General features: G+C 37.4%; 1 protein-coding gene across 5 annotated transcripts in view; it reads left to right on the forward strand.

Annotated features, from left to right (window-relative positions):
- XRN1 (5'-3' exoribonuclease 1) overlaps positions 1–11,589 on the forward strand; it is a 56,017-nt gene extending 44,428 nt beyond the window's left edge. The window contains exons 36-44 of one of the 5 annotated variants that reach the window (XM_081329341.1): positions 297–407; positions 3,211–3,330; positions 3,483–3,624; positions 4,095–4,273; positions 5,464–5,577; positions 5,682–5,817; positions 6,444–6,601; positions 6,686–6,988; positions 11,472–11,589. In XM_081329341.1, coding sequence (XP_081185467.1) covers positions 297–407; positions 3,211–3,330; positions 3,483–3,624; positions 4,095–4,273; positions 5,464–5,577; positions 5,682–5,817; positions 6,444–6,601; positions 6,686–6,988 — 1,263 coding nt within the window. In that variant the 3' untranslated portion in view covers positions 11,472–11,589. Of the gene's footprint in view, positions 1–296; positions 408–3,210; positions 3,331–3,482; positions 3,625–4,094; positions 4,274–5,463; positions 5,578–5,681; positions 5,818–6,443; positions 6,602–6,685; positions 6,989–8,188; positions 10,458–11,471 lie in introns of those variants that run through there. The other 4 variants (XM_081329338.1, XM_081329339.1, XM_081329340.1 and 1 more) reach the window with 4 other exon arrangements.
- Positions 11,590–17,797: the final 6,208 nt, after the last annotated feature.

Here is a 17,797-nt window from a genome sequence, read left to right on the forward strand (position 1 = left end):
ATCCTCTTGAAGACTCACTGAGGCTGCTCTGAGGTCTTCCCATGTCATTTCAGTATGTATGTGCATACCTAAAAGATACTTGCATGAAGTCTTAAAGCAGTGAATTTGGAAGACTGTTTTCTGAACCATTCATCCTCCTCGTGTGTATAGTTGTAGATGAGTCATTACAGAATCTTTTAAAATTATTTCAACAACTTATGCTTGATTTTAAAACATTCGTAGTTGTTTTTAGGAGAATTATTTTGCAGTATTTTCATATATAAGAATTTAATGAAAAAACTTTTATTAAATTTCAGAATTTTGCAGATGTAAGTAAGAGTAATATAAAGCTTCTGAAGAGAAATGAAGGCTCAAATACACAAATAGAACAAAAATCTGCAGTTCATGATCCCAGTATAACTGCAAAGGTAGGAAATGACTGTCTAAAAAGATATATATATCTGACTATACCCTGGAAAGAAACAGTTTTATTAATCCATAACGTAAAGCTGGAAATTCTGCCACCCTCCATTTGTTGCTGGACAACAGTTCCAGTTTACCTTTACAATTGGCAATGATTAACTGGGATTGATGGGAATGTAAGTGGATCAACATCTGGAAACTATAAATTCCTGTTTTGCCAAAGTAGTTAAATACTGCATTTAATTTTGTTTGTGCCTCTGTTTCTCTATAGAATTACATTTATGCTCATAACGTCATCATTAGGAAAGCTCTGAACATGAAGTGATATTGGCTCCTATCTCCATTTCTTAAATATAAATCAGAGTATGACTTGATTGCCCACGAGATGGATGCCTTTCATATCAGTGGCCCATTGGAATGTTAATTTGACAGGATTGTTGAGTTAATAAATGACACAAAATTTAGAAATTGCTTACATGGGATATTTATTAATTTTGCCCAGGACTCAGGATTGGGTAGATAATCAATAAAAACAACACAATGAAACAATCATTAAGAAAACCCATAAACAATGCTTACATGGGATATTTATTAATTTTGCCCAGGACTCAGGATTGGGTAGATAATAAAAACAACACAATGAAACAATCATTAAGAAAACCCATAAACAAAAACACACAAATTGCCAGGAAAAAATATTTAACAGGTCATACCATAAACCAAGTGTTACTGCCTTTTGAAAAGCAGGCAGGATTGGAGCCAGCCAAATCTCAGGGAGAATGCTATTTATTATACCAGTTCTTACATTGCTTTTGTTTTATAAACTTCTTACCACTTTCTGATGTTCTCATCAACTCCATTCAAACCTGACTTTATTGGCCTTCTCCTTCTCATGCCATTCACTGTTCATTTGCTTTATTTGACTTTCATTCATCTGATGTTTGATTGTAAACTTCACCAAACTGCTATTAGTGTAGGGTGGTTGTGGATTCACCCACACTGCTAGTGCTGGATGAGTTCAACCTCATCTCTCAAGATTTCTTGGAGGTTCATGGCTACTATGACAAACATGGACTTGTCCCAGGTCATAACTGTCCCAACTTGTGTCTGGTCACTGTTTGAGGTAGTCAAGTCAAGAAGCACTAACCATGAGTAGTAATACTATCTTCACTGTAAAAGAGTAACAGAATTTTGCAAGTTTGAAAGTATCTTTCATCTTTCTTACTTTTACTCTTGAAAACTAGGGTCCCTTCTGAGATGTTATTTGTATCCCACCCCCCTTCAGACTCAAATGTTGTTTATCAGAGCATTGTCTAGGCCAGGGGTAGGCAACCTTGGCTCTTTTATGACTTGTGGACTTCAACTCCCAGAATTCCTGAGTCAGCATGGCTTATATTGGACTTATATGCCACAGGCAAAACTAAAGTCCATTTTTATCTCAAGCATATTCCTGCTAATTTTATGCAGGCTAGGATCTTTTCTTTTATACACTACCTGCTACCCAACATAATGTTGCCTGTATTCAACAAAATTGTAGATGCATGCAGTACATATAGTCCTTAGGTTACAGTGGTAATTGGGACTGGAATTTCATTAAGCAGTGCAGTCATAAAGTACAATGTCACATGATCATGGGCAGACATTACAGAATACAAGATCCCCATGCCATCCATTGGGGAAGAAAGTGGCAGAAGTGACTTGTGAATTCTGCCAACTTCCCCATTGAATTTGCTTGTGGGAAGCCATCTGGAAAGGTTGCAAATAGTGACCCCATGGCTGTGGGACACTGCAAGTGTAATTGCGGCTGGTTACCAAGTGCCTGAATTTGATCACATGAATTGCGGGGACATTGTGATGGCCACAGTTTCAAGTACTGATCATAACTGAACAAGTGGTCATAACCCAAGGACTACCTCTATACTGACACACTGAGGATGCTTAATATCTATAAAATGGTTCTACATTTGACACACATTCAGGAGGTTGAGAGTCAATCTGTGTTGCAGCAGAAAAAATATTTTCTGCAAATTCCGTATAGGCATTGGGAAGGGCATCAGGCCAATAAACCCTCAGCTCCAGTTGTGGTATTCAAATATGTGAACAACTGGTTCTGCGTGTGGATGCTGCTTCCAGAAATCCATTCTGGGCCTGGGCAACAAAAAATTAGCTACTGGTTCTGCCGAACAGGTGCAAACTGGCTGAATCCCACTACTGCTCAGCTCCATCCAGTTGCCCCAACTCTACTCCTAATTAAGGAACTACAGGGTTGTAAAAAGGAGTTTTTTATAGCCTCTAGAGTAAACAAGGTCATTTACACGTTTAAAATAATAAGATCAGCATATTGGAAGTTTTATAATGGATTGTTGTTAAATTGCCCCTAATGTAGTTTACTAAAAAGACTTAACCTTGTTGAGAATGCATATTTGTTGTGCATCCTTTCAAGTACAGCCTCTTCACTATCCAGTGAAGGAGATAACAAACATTGTGGTGAATAGTACAAACAGGTGTGCTCAGAATCAAAATGGGTTTAGTTTTGAATTTGAAGAAAAATCCTGTTACAAATTAGCTGAGTTGTCAGAATCCAGAATAAGCCATTTATTCTCTTCTTTTTCACTATAAATCTGTAATAGCATAGTGGGTAGCAACTATGCTAAATTGTATAAGTAGGCTAACATGGCAGAAAAAATGGTAAAATATTTTTAAAACACTCTAACTTTTGAATGTACTTAAGAACCTTCTATGTAATATTTAAATCTAATTAATTTTACATACTGTATGCTTCTAACTATATCTTTATCTACTTCTTAGAATGGGTCAGAACGTGCAGATATTTTGGCAACTTTAAAAATTTTCAAAGAAAAGGAACAATCACCTGATTCCACGGAGCCAACAAATGAAGATCATTTATCTCCCCAGTCTTTTGCCATGGTATATTGGATTGTGTTACCCATCAAATTGGAATTTCTTTTGGAATTCTGTTTTTTAAATCAAGATGCTAAATTCCAAGTTATTCTGTATCTGTATATATATACAAACATACATATATGCTTATATTTCTATTTAACTTCATCTTTTTAAAGAAAGGAACACAGATGCTCAAAGAAATTTTGAAGATAGATGCTTCTGACGCTACAGAAGGAAAGACTAATGAAATTTCACCTTCTACTTGTAAACAGGATTCTTTTGAATCTGCATCACAATGTAGACAGCCCCAAAAGATAGGTATGTCTGGTTTATTTTAGTAAATTGAATAGTTGTAGCACATTATAAAATTAATAATTATAATTACCTATAAGCACTTCAAATTAGATTTTTCTTCTTTACCTACAACAAATGTTTTAACATACTGAAAATATTACTAAGAGTAAGGAGGATGGGGAAATTTGTTTTTAGAAATTGTTTGTTTGTAAAGAAATACGCTTTCAAAAGAAAATTGAACCATTATTATGTACAGACTTTTTGATACTCCAGGATCTGTTAATCTCCTGCTACAGAAGTTGGTCTATTCAAAGACATTTCCTAGCCATCTGTGTACCTTTTGAAGGGGCCATCTAAAATATTGGGAGGACGAGTGTCTGCTTGCAGCAGACCAGTTGTAAATATGTTACATTGAAGCAAGTAAAGCTTAATATTTGGACTTATTCAAAACATTGGTGTTATATATTCATTTTTATATTATGTTTCATTGATAGTGGATTTCATGAGTAAATCTAATATTGGAGGGTCACAGAACATTCAGGCCATGGGAAAAGGAAGCCATCCTCCCCTTGGAACACCAAATACAGTATCTACTGCTGTGTCTGAACTTTCTCGTATGTGTTCCCTTGTTGGAATGTTGCAACCAGATTTCTCATTCCTTAGAACCCCACAGGTAACCTTGGAATTAAATAAACTGGCTTAATAAGTAAATTGTTACTTATTAAAACTGAAGGAAATACTGCCTTTTAGCACCCTCTTTACTTGTATACAATCAAAGATTTGCCATTGCATTTGGATTGTATAGGCATATGTACTCAACAGAAAGTTGCTTCTACCACCAAAATTGTTTTCAGTGGTACTTATTCATAGATGGAGTGGATTTCCATGTCTGTCTATCTTTGTATCTATCTATCTTTGTATCTATCTATCATCACATTTCTACATTCCTTCCCCATCTTCACCTAAGTGACCCTGGTCAATTTACAATAATAACATGGGATAGTATAAAAAGCATAAATAAAAACATTCCTTCCCTCATTCCTTTCCATCAGGGAAGATGGAAATCCACATCATTAATGAACAAATAGCAGTGGATATAATGGTAAACACTTCTGGAGACACAAGCAGGAACCTAAACAATTTGCTAGAAATCTGTCCAAGGCAAAATTAGAACTTAAGAAAATGTGTGTGGCTGCCCAGCTCTCTCTCAGCGGCTTCAGGAGGCTTATAAGATAAAATTTAGGATGGAACGCAAATGAAGAGGCTTTGTTGAATTCTAATATTATTTATTAAATGCTTTTGACGAACCATCTAACTGGAAGTGACTCTGGGAGTTGTACAACAATCAAAGGGGGGGGGAAGTCGTCCTTGTGCAGGGGGTTGGACTAGTTGACCTCCAAGGTCCCTTCCAACTCTATTACTGTTAAAAATTAAAATATTAAATTAAAAATATAGAAACCTCAAGGCATGGAGAGAATGAATATAATAACCACAATAGTGGATCATATGAGCTTATCTCTTTTCGGGGACCCTCTCCCTTAGGCCTCATGACATAACCAGGTCTTAAGGGATTTCCAGAACATTAAGAGGGATGGGAGCTAACTTGACCTGGGGGCGGAGGAGAATGTTCCCTAAGGCAGCACCAGAGCAGAAAAGGCCTGCCTTCTGGGATCCACTAAAATATAAATCCCTAGCAGATGGTACATGCCTTCTTCGCTAGATCTAATGGTGTATTGCAACCTGCTTCAGTTTATGAGAGTTTAGGAACCTATCACAGGACTAAAAGATAAGCTCTTTACTATTTTTGTTTGCAATATAAGATAAAAAAGGTATTTATTCATATTACATGTTTCTATTCCATAGACAATGACAGTTTGTCAAGTGAAGTTATCCAATGGCTTATTAGTGCATGGACCTCAGTGCCATTCTCAAAATGAGGCCAAGGAGAAAGCAGCATTTTTTGCTTTACAACAGTTGGTGAGACCATGTTCTAAATGTTCTGAAACTGTTGCACTGTACTGAATTTTTAACATATAATGCTTCTATTTTCTAATGATGAAAACATTATCTTTTTCATACAGAGCTCTATTGGGATGAATTTTCCCCTGCCACCGCAGCAACCATTGCCACCCCCACCAATGTTTCCAAATTATCAGCCACTGGGAAATCTTATGGCACCTAGATCTATCCCTCCAGTTTTCAGTCAACAACAAACTGGTAAATTTGCTAAATGTTATCTTTTATTTGTTCAAAGATGTTCAGGATGTGAAATCTCTTCCATACCAAAAATGTAGAATGTATTTCCTTCTCTAGACAGTGGCTATTCAAATGATTCAAGCCTCACTTAGTCCTAGTTCTTTGCAAATGCTTTGGCAAGAATTTATTTATACTTTTCATTTAAGACTGGGGCTTGGGAAAAAGAGAAAAGCAGTAGTAGCTCTCCTCATGCCCCTTAGTTGATTATACATAATTGAATGGCGCCTTTCATAGAAAAACAGTTATTTTGCATTCTTTTTAATGTGAACAAGTGAAATAATGTTCATGAAATAGGTATATTATTGGTTGAAAAAAAGTTAATTGCAGGGAGACAAGTTGTACAATAAAAAAATAACCAATTGAATAATGTATAAAAAAGTTAATTATGTTCCCTGAAGTGCCTCTTGCTCTCTAATTAATTTTATAGAGTAAAGTAAGAGGCTATAGGGGTTCTGCTGCAGTAACATCAGTTCAGACCTTGCAGTTACCAAATTTATTTAGTGGGTATTGTTGAAAACAGACCCACTAAGATCAGTTTAAATGAAAAAGAAGGTTTTTATTTAATATATATCCAATTCTTTTCACAGCTAATATATTTCCTTCATCATTTCCTGCCTTTGGCTCAGTACAGTGGGGAACACCAGTGCCAGTTCACAACAAATCTTATTACACAGGTTCATATCCTGGAAACGCATATCCTGCAAATATACCAGCTGGTACACATAACCAATTTATACCATTGCAGGTAAGTCTGAAAGCAGACAGAATGTATATATAAATACATTTTCTGATTTTAGAAAAGTAATTCAGGTTATTGTTTTGTTTTTAGGTAACTAAAAAAACAGCTGCAAACAAAACAAATTTTGAGTCTAAGGAGTTCCAAGCTTCTCTTCAGGATGCACAGTTGAAGAATGATCAGTCAATATCTGACACCACAAAACTGAACTCACCAGATACTTCCTCAGATCCTTTAAGACCCTCTCAAACTGTTCAGTCTGCAACATCTTTTCAAGAAAAAATGGCATCTCCAAATTCAAGGGCACCTCATAAAAAGTCAACACCAAATGTTTCTAGCAAACGAAAACCCAGAAAATTGGCTGTCAATTTTGGTGCATCGAAATCTTCAGAATAAGTATGCTATACACAATACATACCTTTCTATTGTATTATACAAATAAATACAATTTTAAATTTTAATTCTAATCCAAATTATGCTTTTAATTAATATTTTCTGGCAGTTGCATTATTTTTAATACTAATTATGCTCATTAAAGGACTTTATTTAGTTGATAAAAATAAGGTAGTAACACTAGCCATCTTGCCTAATTTTTTTAAATGGCTTTTAAACATTAACACAAGATAGCAGCAATAATATTGATAGTGCTAGAATTGCTTTTTTAAAACTGGAAATGAGTCTGAAAGAATTATTCCTGATGATTTGTCTCCTTTTTAAAGATTACATAACTTCTACAAACTATATGTAGCCATTATTTTATTTCTATATGATTCTTTTAATCTGATACAGTGTGAATAGATTTTAACTATTGTGGCACTGCCAACTTTAAATAAAATTATATCTAGGACTTATACCAAAGCAATGTAACAACTTAAACATGTCCTAAAATTATTGTACAGGTAGTCCTCAACTTATGACAATTAGGACCAGAATTTCTGTCACTAAGTGATGTGGTCATTAAGTAAGATGAAATTGAATACATTGCTTGATGATTGCAATCCCAGCAGTCCTTGTTCTGTCATTAATCAAGAACTATGGATCATTAAGCGAGTACCTACCCTAGTCCAAACCATCCCGGTCTCTGTCCCTCCCAGCCAAAGTCCCCATAAGGTAACTGGACTGCCTCCAGTTCCCACCCACCCACCATCTCCTACCCAGTTCTTGCCTTTTGGCCGCCCTGCACTCTGCCTTGTGGGGCAGCTAGCAACCCCAGAACAGCAGGACTGTGAAGCTGTGTGACACACCATGGGAGGCTCAGCCCAGTCCTAGTTAACCTCACCACCCTGCAGTAGGAGACCCTTGACCCCTCTGCTCTGCAACCCCCCACTGACCTTCACCATTTCCTTGCTCCCACTGCCAATGAGGGATGCCTAACCTGGCTGCTTGGCTGGGCAGGACTTCAGCTGTGTGGGGCAGCCCCTTTGCAAAAAGCTTCTCAGCAAAGCTGAGAGGAGGGTTGGAACAGTGAGCTCATTCTGTCCAGAAGCTCTTTACAAGGGGTTGCTTTGAGGATTTTTTTTCTTTTAGGAACACAAACCTCATCCCCACTCACAAACTGGTTACAAAATCTTTGTTATTGTTTTGCCACATCTGAAGCCTAGTCCACCAACCAGGCCGGGCATGTCTCATCAGCACTGGGAGGAAGAAGACAGTGAAAGTCAGCTAAGGCAGTGGAGCACAAGGTGTCAGGGTTCCAAAAAGGCTCAGATGGGGGCCCAGGTGAGGATGAGTTGAAGCGCCCCTGCGGTCGTAAATGTAGGCAGACTGCCAAGCACTCAAAATTTGATCACACAACCATAGGCGTGCTGCAACAGCTGTAAGTCACGGCATGGGTTGTAAGTCTCTTCGTCCAGCGCCATCATATCTTTGAACAGTCACTAACAAATGAGGGTTAAGAACAACTTGAAAATAAATGTCTTTAACTAAATGGCACCATGTTCCAGCAAATGAGGTATACAAATTATTGATCTGGTTTTATCCTAAATATAAAGATTATTTCTGCACATTGCTCAGTAATCCTATACATTTGGATGTGGCATACAGCATGAGCTCTGAACCTATCCTTATTGAGGAAAATGAACTCTACAATTTGGCAAAGTTATTTTTATAGGATAAAAATTTTATATGATTTCCTAAAAAAGAAAATTGACAGTCCTAACTCAGACACACCACAAATTTTTTCTTTTTGTTTTATTGTTCACCTGCAGTATATTTTGAGAGAAATAAAACATGAATCAGCATGATACTGTTTCATTACTAACTTTTGAAACATTCAGATTTTTTTTTATTGGAAGCAGCAGTAGCATTATATGAATGAGTATGATCATTTTCAAATAACACATTTCTCATGCTAGAGTAATCTCACCATAGGAAAATACCCTAAATAATGCTGTCAATATATTATCTCCACATACTTGCATCCAAGCTGAATCCATGTTGATCCAAGATTGCTTTTTTAACATGCAGATTTTCATGCAAAATTAGTACATTGTTACATCACAGCATGGGAAGTGCACTACTCAACACTTTCAATTTAAATGAACTATACTTTGCCTTGAATTATGTTTAACAGAGAATACTTACTTAATGCTGGGATTTGGTTTTAAATCCATAGTAGTTTAGGAATCAGCCTATTATTTTTCTGATTATAAATAGATCAGGCTGTCTGTTAATTTGGGTTTTGGTAACAGGTATGGTCCGGTTACAGATCTCCATGGAAGACAACCACGTTTATTTGCCATTGTGACTGAAGGCTGAATTGCATTTTGTTTACATGTTTAGGAATATAAACATCCTTACTCTAGGCCCTGGAAGGTTTTTTCCTGTGTCAAAATCTATAAATTGTGTGTTAGCCGCTAAAGGAAAAGTTGGCTAACCTAGAACCAGCAAAAATATCCAATTTTTCTTATTCTATTTATATTTCTGTTTTAATCCAAATTGCCACTTATTTTCAATGATTTTATTCATGTCTCTACATTACATCTGTTCCATTTTTATTTTCTTATGAATCAGCCAGATCAGTATTAGTTTCCATATATGGTGCCCTGGGGTTTTTTTATGTTGTGAGACATAAATAATTGGCTTAAGGCCTCTTAGAGTGTATTTTGTAAATGCTGGATTTTTTTCACAAATCTTGTACAAAGTGGTATTTTATTAAAATCTTAAAGGGAAAATGTGCAGATTTTATAATTTCCTTTCTAGAAAACGTTTTGTCTACCTAACAAATGAGATTGATAAATTGGCATGAATATCAAGTGTATTTTTGTGTATAGTGTGTGTATGTCAGAATTCTATCATATATAAAATATTGTGCAAAGGTATTTTAAAATGCAAATTTACAATGTACAATGAAGGATTAACATGAAATACCCTGGAGAAATTTAATACAATAATTTTATATAAGATTTGGTTTTGTCTACTTGTATTAAAATGTAATTATTTAATGGTTGGCTAGACTTTATGGTAGCCAAATGATAACACGTATTAATTTAAGGGATTTTTTTTACATATGTTGACAGAATCATAAAAATTGAACTATAAAAATTAATATAGGCAGTTATAATCCAATTCTGAAAACAGGATAAATATGGAATGAAGAGGAATAAAAATATATATGAATGAAATTCCTAGTCAAAATACAATTAATATTATATCCTAATTTCAAACAAATTAAGTTTGAAGCAGTCCCCCAAAAAGCCAAATGTGATGAGCTGTATTCACATTTATCCATATGTTGTTTGAATAATTTGCTGTCCAAATATAGATATACCTGTTGATTCAAACTTGTTTTGTATTTCTAGTTGTCCAACACATCACCTTTCTTTTGATGGTACAAAGAAGATATAAAAAGATTCTTAGCATTGAATGATTTTGCATAGAAAGAACTCTTTATTCATTTGACTTACTAATTTGGAAAATGCTTTACTCTTTTGTTTGATATTCAATCACTAACTGATGAGTGACTCTTCATGACCTCACAGACCACAGCCACATCAAGCTCCCTTGTCCTCTACAGTCTCCTGGAGTTCATGTTCATTGTGACAATGATGCTATCTAACCATCTCATCCTCTGCCACCACCACCTTTTGCCTTCAATCTTTCCCAACATTAGGGTATTTTCCAGTGAGTCCTCTTGTCTCCTTAGGTGGCCAAAGTATTTGAGCTTCAGCTTTAGTATTTTCCAAAGAACACTCGGCTGATTTCCTTTAGGATTGATTGATTTGATCTCCTTGCAGTCGAAGGGACTCTCAAGAGTCTTCTCCAGCACCACAGTTTGAAAGCATCAATTCTTCGGCGCTCAGCCTTCCTTATGGCCCAATTCTCACAGCCATACAGTACATTACTACTGGGAAAACCACAGCTTTATTAGTACAGACCTTTGTTGGCAGGTTAATGTCTCTGCTTTTTAATATGCTGTTTAGATTTGCCATAGCTTTCCTCCAAGGAGCATCTTTCGATTTCATGGCTGCAGTCACTGTCTGCAGTGATCTCAGAACTCAAGAAAATAAAATCTATCGCTTCTTCCATTTCTTCCCCTTCTATTTGCCAGGACATGATGGGACCAGATGCCAAGATCTTAGGGTTTTTTTCCCCCTTTCAATATTGAGTTTCAAGCCAACTTTCGCATTCTCGTCTTTCACCCTCATCAAGAAACTCTTAGTTCCTCTTCACTTTCTGCCATTAGCATGGTATTGTCTGCATATTTCTCCTGGCAATCTTAATTCCAGTTTGTGATTCATCCAGCCCAGCATTTTGCATGATGTATTCTGCATATGAATTAAATAAGAAAGGTGACAATATTGTTGTATTCCTTAATCTATTTTGAACCAATTGTTTGTTCCATGTCTGATTCTAACTGTTGCTCTTGATCTCCATACAGATTTCTCAGGAGACAGGTAAGGTGGTCTGGTACTTCCTTATTCTGTTTAGTCTATGGCTATATAAAATCAAACTATGAAAGTCTAAAAGCTGCTTTTTTGTTAAATTAGTTGTGCCGTGAAACATTAAAATATTTTTCCAATTAGATACTTCTGATTTACAAGTTGTAGATATCTGTAGATACTCATCTACTAACAATCATCTTGTACAAATAGTACAGTGCATCAACAATTTAAAACTAGCATTAAAAAGCAATTAAGTGCTTGCTTCTTCCTACTAAGTGTGGATATGAGAACATTCATATCTTGGTCTGGATAAAAGGTGTCTAATCTTTCAGCCAACTAACCAGCCTTTAACAAGTAACTCAACGCTCTATGACTTCTGGTTTTTGCGCCGCAGCACATGGTTGCACAATTGTGGAACTCTGCATCCCATGGCTGATTTCACCCTGCCAGGGGATCCTAAATGTGTCTGAAGTCACCCCGTGGAGGAGACGAAGGAAGAGAGTGCCCTGATAATCACAGAACGATGGCAGTCGTTCTGTTCGATCCAGGGGAAGCCCTCTAACCTGACAGGAGAAAGGCTAGCTGCACACCAGCGTCTAGCCCAAGCTACTTGCAGCTGAAGTCCAAGAGCACAAACCAGAACAGCGGTGAACAGCGTACTTGGAACTGGTGAGAGTATCAAACTTCTCTCCTCTATTCTATAACTTAAGTCCTTGGGAAAGATGCCCAATTAAGAAAACCTCCGAAAGTGAAGGGAGGGGACTATACCCCAACTCCCTCATAGACGGAAGCGGTTAATTAACCTTTACAGGGGAAAGAAATATATTGAAATCAAAGTTAAAATGCTACAGTCTGGATAAATCTAGAAGTTAAAAAACTGCTAAGATTATACTTTAAAGAGTTTTGATGAAACTAAAAATAATAATTTTTTGTCTGAAAAGCTAGAAAGCAACTACTGACACCTATTGGAGAAGTAGAATATAGAACAGTGATGGCGAACCTTTTAGAGGCCGAGTGCCCAAACTGCAATCCAAAACCCACTTATGTATCGTCAGGTGCCAGGTGGGTGTGGCCAATTGGGTGGGTGTGGCCCATTGGGTGGGCGTGGCTGCAGTGGTAATGGCAGACTGGGTGGGACTAAAAAGTTCAATCAATTCCAACTTTGCGAGATCTTTTTTTTTCCCTGCGAGAAGTTGAAATTGATTGAACCTTTTTTTTTTGCACATGGCAGTAGAGGCCTAAAGCAAAACCCAGCTGAAGGGCTAGGGTTGGGGCGACAGCGCGCGTGCCCACAGAGAGGGCTCTGCGTGCCATAGGTTTGCCACGCGTGCCATAGGTTTGCCACCACGGATATAGAACATTAACAACACTCAGAAATTGGCAAGATGCCCAGAAACAAAGAATAATCTGTTCCCTTGAACGTTAATAACCCTCAGAAGACAGCTGGGTGGGAACAAAGAAAGAATACATACTGGGCCAGCCATAAGATTAAAAAGTGTTTGAAGGAAAAGAAATACTCTGACTGTTGTCTAAACTCAAGAATTGTTTACAGAAAAAGAAAAACTTTGACTCTGGGCTAATCTTTTAGGGGGGGATTTACAGGAAGGACTCAAGATGGCTAAGTACACTGAATTACAATTTTGACTGGTTGACAACTGACCCCTGAATAAAAGAACTGTTATACAGTAAAATACTTATTTTATTGATGCCTTGACAATTGGAAATACTATGGATTACAAAAACTATATATAAAGATAAGAACTATACAAAATTGGGCTGTTTGGATTCTGAGTGTAGCTGGTTTGATAAGGCTAATTATAGAGACTATAGCACCGGTGGACTATTTGAAAGGGCGAGGCAACATGGATATTGCATACTTATCAAAAAATGACAATCACATTTAATACTTACTCCTGAAGGACCTAGGCTGGAATATGAAAGACCTCCAGAAGCAACAATTCAAGACAAGACAAATACTTTCCAGGAGGAAATGTATGTAATGCTATGACAGGTACAGATGACAATAAATTTAAACCACAAGGAGATCAAAAATAACTTTGACAACATAAATGAGCACATCTCTAATCTAAACTCACAATCAAAAACCACTCAGAAAATGATGGTAAAAAATAAATCGATAACAAACTAGAAGAAAATGAGTTAATCAGTGAAGCTACAAATGAAGAGAATTATAATTTAACACAAACAGGAAAAAGACGTTGACATAACAATAAAAATGGGAAAGATACTTTATTCATCAGAATGTCAAAATAAACCTGAGGATAAGAAAGAAGATTTAACAAAATGGAGTATAGAACTGCCAGAAGAAGGATTAGAGTTCAGGAGACAAAAAGCATATATGCTACACATCCTGTCTTCTCCACTCCCAACAATACTTACAAAAATACAAGAACTTCCTGGCAAGCGGAATATATCAACTTGGAAAGCTACTTGGCAAAAGAAGGTCAGCGAAGATTCAAGAGATTTGACTCGCCCTGCCAGATGGAGTATTACACGAGCAAACACTTGTTTGAATACAGTTAAAAGAACAGATAACTTTGGATATAAAGGGGCCTTACAATAAGAGGCATAAGAGATATAAGTAATATAGTATTTTTATAATAGATGTAAAATATTAGGATGAAGTATGTGAATGAAAATTTTGAAATTTAAAGGTAAATTAAGTTTATTTTATTTTAATTTTAATCCCATTTATATCCCGCCCTTCTCCGAAGACTCAGGGTGGCTTACAATCTAAGTACAAATCAATGTGCTTAGCAATAGCCTTCATTTTATGTATATGCCTGCTTATTAGGGCTTTCGCCCCCCCCCCCCAAGCAGCATTATTACAAAGTCAGCTTATTGCCCCCAACAATCTGGGTCCTCATTTTACCTACCTCGGAAGGATGGAAGGCTGAGTCAACCTTGAGCCTGGTGGGATGCGAACCTGCACTAATTGCAGGCAGCTGGTGTTACTTAAGGAGGCATTAGCCCACTGCTCCACCAAGTTGAAGGCAATTAGGACTAAAGAATGACTGAAATACTGAGGGGAAATTAAACTTAAATAAGAATTTTGAAAATAGGATATATAGTGATTTAACAAATTAACGTACAAATATAAGTGAAATATAAACTGATCACAAAAGATGTTATAGGTAGATGTCATAAGATAGATAAGCAGTATAGTATTTTTATAATGTATGAAATATGAAAAGATGGGATGATGTATCAAAATGGAAAATCTGGATATTTAGATGATTTAATTTAATTTTATTAAATTTATATACCACCCTTTCCCGAAGGACTCAGGGCAGTTTACAGGGTATTTAAAATCAAACAGTACAAAATACAAAAGTTAAAAAACAATTTAAAAAGATTAAATTATCCCTTAACTAAAAACCTCAGTTAAAAATTCTCAGCCTGGGCCGGAGAGCTCAAAGAGCCAGGTCTTCAGGTCCCGGCGGAATGAACGAAGGTCAGGGGTGGTCCTAAGCTCCACGGGCAGCTGGTTCCAGAGGGCAGGCGCACCCACAGAGAAGGCCCTCCCCCTGGGTGTTATCCGCCAGCAATCTTTTACCGGCGGCACCCTGAGAAGACCCTCCCTGTGTGAGCGCACTGGACAAAGGGAGTTTGATGCTGGCAGGAGGTGTTCCCTCAAATATCCCGGACCCAAGCCACTTAGGGCTTTATAGGTCATCACCAGCACCTTGAATCTCACCCGAAGGGCAACCGGAAGCCAATGCAGCTCGCAGAGTAGAGGTGTTACATGGGAGTATCGGGAGGCCCCCATCACTACTCGCGCGGCCACATTCTGCACCAGTTGAAGCCTCCGGGTGGTCCTCAAGGGCAGCCCCATGTAGAGAGCGTTGCAGTAGTCTAAACGGGAGGTCATGAGCGCATGAGTGACTGTGCGTAGGGCATCTTGGTCCAGGTAGGGTCGCAACTGGCGCACCAGGCGAACCTGGGCAAAAGCCCCCCTGGTCACGGCTCCTATATGATCTTCAAAATTGAGCCGCGAATCCAGGAGGACGCCCAAGTTGCGAGCCCTATCAACGGGGGGGTAACACCTCACCCCCCATCGTTAGAGATGGAATAGTCTGGTTGACCCGAGATGCCGGTATGCACAGCCATTCAGTCTTGGCAGGATTGAGACGAAGCCTGTTTCTCCCCATCCAGACCTGGACCGCTTCCAGGCAACGGGACATCACGGCGAGGGCATCGCTGTGTTGGTTCAGGGTGGAAAGAAAGAGTTGGGTATTGAGAAAATATTGAGAAAATCATGACAGATAAGAATTGTTTGAATATTAAGGGGAAATTAAACTTAAATAAGAATTATGAAAATAGGATATATGGTGAACTAATAAGATTATTTTTATAAAAACAAAAGTTGACAAGAAAAAATGTCATACATGGATGTTATTTTGTACAAACATGAAAAAAAAGTTTATATTTAACTAGGCGTTGAAAATATCAAGAAATATTTGATTAAGGTGGAAGGAGAATACTACTGGGAGAAGGGAAGATCAAAGAAATATACTATTATATTAATTATGGAATTACAAAAAATATTCTGTTAAATACACACACACACACACACACACACCCCAGCCTAAGGGGGGGAGAGAGAAAAAAATCCCAGTAATCTGTAAGGCCTTTGTTAACTCTAAAATTAACAAATAGGTGGCATTAGAAGTAGATTAAGTTAAACATGATATGATCTGCTAATGTGTGTCCTTAAAATTATTTTCACCCTTAAATGTTTTGCATTTTAAGTCAATCACCAACTAAAGCTTGGGTGGAGGGTGTAATTTGCAATGTAATGCAATTAGTTGGTCAAGTATGGCCAAGACAAGAAATTCGGCATGCTTCTTTAATGTTTCTTAATAAAGGGATTAATAGAGCTGCTTTCATACATTGATCAAATCTTATGAACATATTGGAACATTTCCAATGCTCTCTCATTACCCTGTTTGTCAGAGCAGTCACATGCAATCAATTAGACTAATGAAATATAAAAGCCATACTAATAAAATATCATGAGCAAAAATTATTTTCTTACTGCTTCCAAGGAAAATATTTTGAAGGAAGAAATACAACAAGAAAGGATTATAGAGTCCTTGGTGCTCTCTGAGCTTCGTCATTTGTTTGCAGACATTGCATTACCCAACTAGTTAATATCATCACTACTAGTGAGTATGGGGTTTGTTCCCTCTGTATAGTATAGGTGGCCCTTCTCTGTGGGGTGTGGTTTTCTCCTTGGTAGTTGATTAGGATATTATTTTTTTTGCTTGTTTTTCTGCTTATCTGGGTCTTGGTTGCTGGAGAGGATGTGTTCTGGTCTTTTTGTTTCATTTTCAGCTTTTTGGCTATCTCTTTTAAATGGTGTATAAATATGATTTATTATGGATTTTCAGAAATAATACAACATACAACAGAACTTGTGATTTCCCTGTTTACTAATAGTGATAAACATGTTTCTTTTATTTCCAAGCACATAAAGCAATTTGTGCAATATTTCATTAAAACAGTCAACTAAGCATAATCCTCCCCCCAACTCTTCTCTCATTTCTGCCTCAATAATACATAAAAACAATTTAGCAGTGATTTATTTCTACTTGTGCCAATAAGGCTTTTCCTGTCTTCCTCTCACAATGTGGAGATGACTGAACAACTACATTTCCTGGCATTGTCTCTTGGGCTGACAAGGCTTGGTTATTTCTCCCCAAGGCCATCTGTATCAAAGACAAATCTCTTGCCATAAACAGAACTGGTCTGTTCAGTAACCCCACCTGGGAGTACATCAACAGTCTCACTCCAGTTAGTCTTCAGGAAACCAAGGCTGCCTAGAACCCATTTGGTTCAGCACACACCGACTGCCTTCTTCCCTAAATTATCTTCAGCCTAACCAACTCATTTTTCTCTTGTCAATCCATCACCACCACCTTATTATTTCTCCTGATAAATGTTCTGACTGAGAGAAGTTCATTCCTTTCTCTGTTTCTGGTATTTGAAAAGAACAACCCTACTTGCCTGAGAGTTGATGCCAAGATGGCAGGAAATTGCAGTATACAACTTGTCCATCGCCAATGCACAAACTAGTAAAACCTTCTCCTTGACCTTTGTGCAAACTCAGCTTGTTCCTTGGGGTAGAATTTTGGTTATTTTAGAGCTGCTGTGTGGAACAGCCCTTAATCCTTAAGTCTTGTTATCTAAGGTGAGAACCAGCAGAAAATTCTGCTACCTTTGCCCTCACTTGAAGCTAGTCAAGGGGGAGGGTAAGGAAGGCCTTCATTCTTACTGAGATTAGGGAACTGTACCCAAA

This window comes from Vipera berus, assembly GCF_964194415.1.
Source record: "Vipera berus genome assembly, chromosome: 5".
NCBI classification, from domain to species: Eukaryota; Metazoa; Chordata; class Lepidosauria; order Squamata; family Viperidae; genus Vipera; species Vipera berus.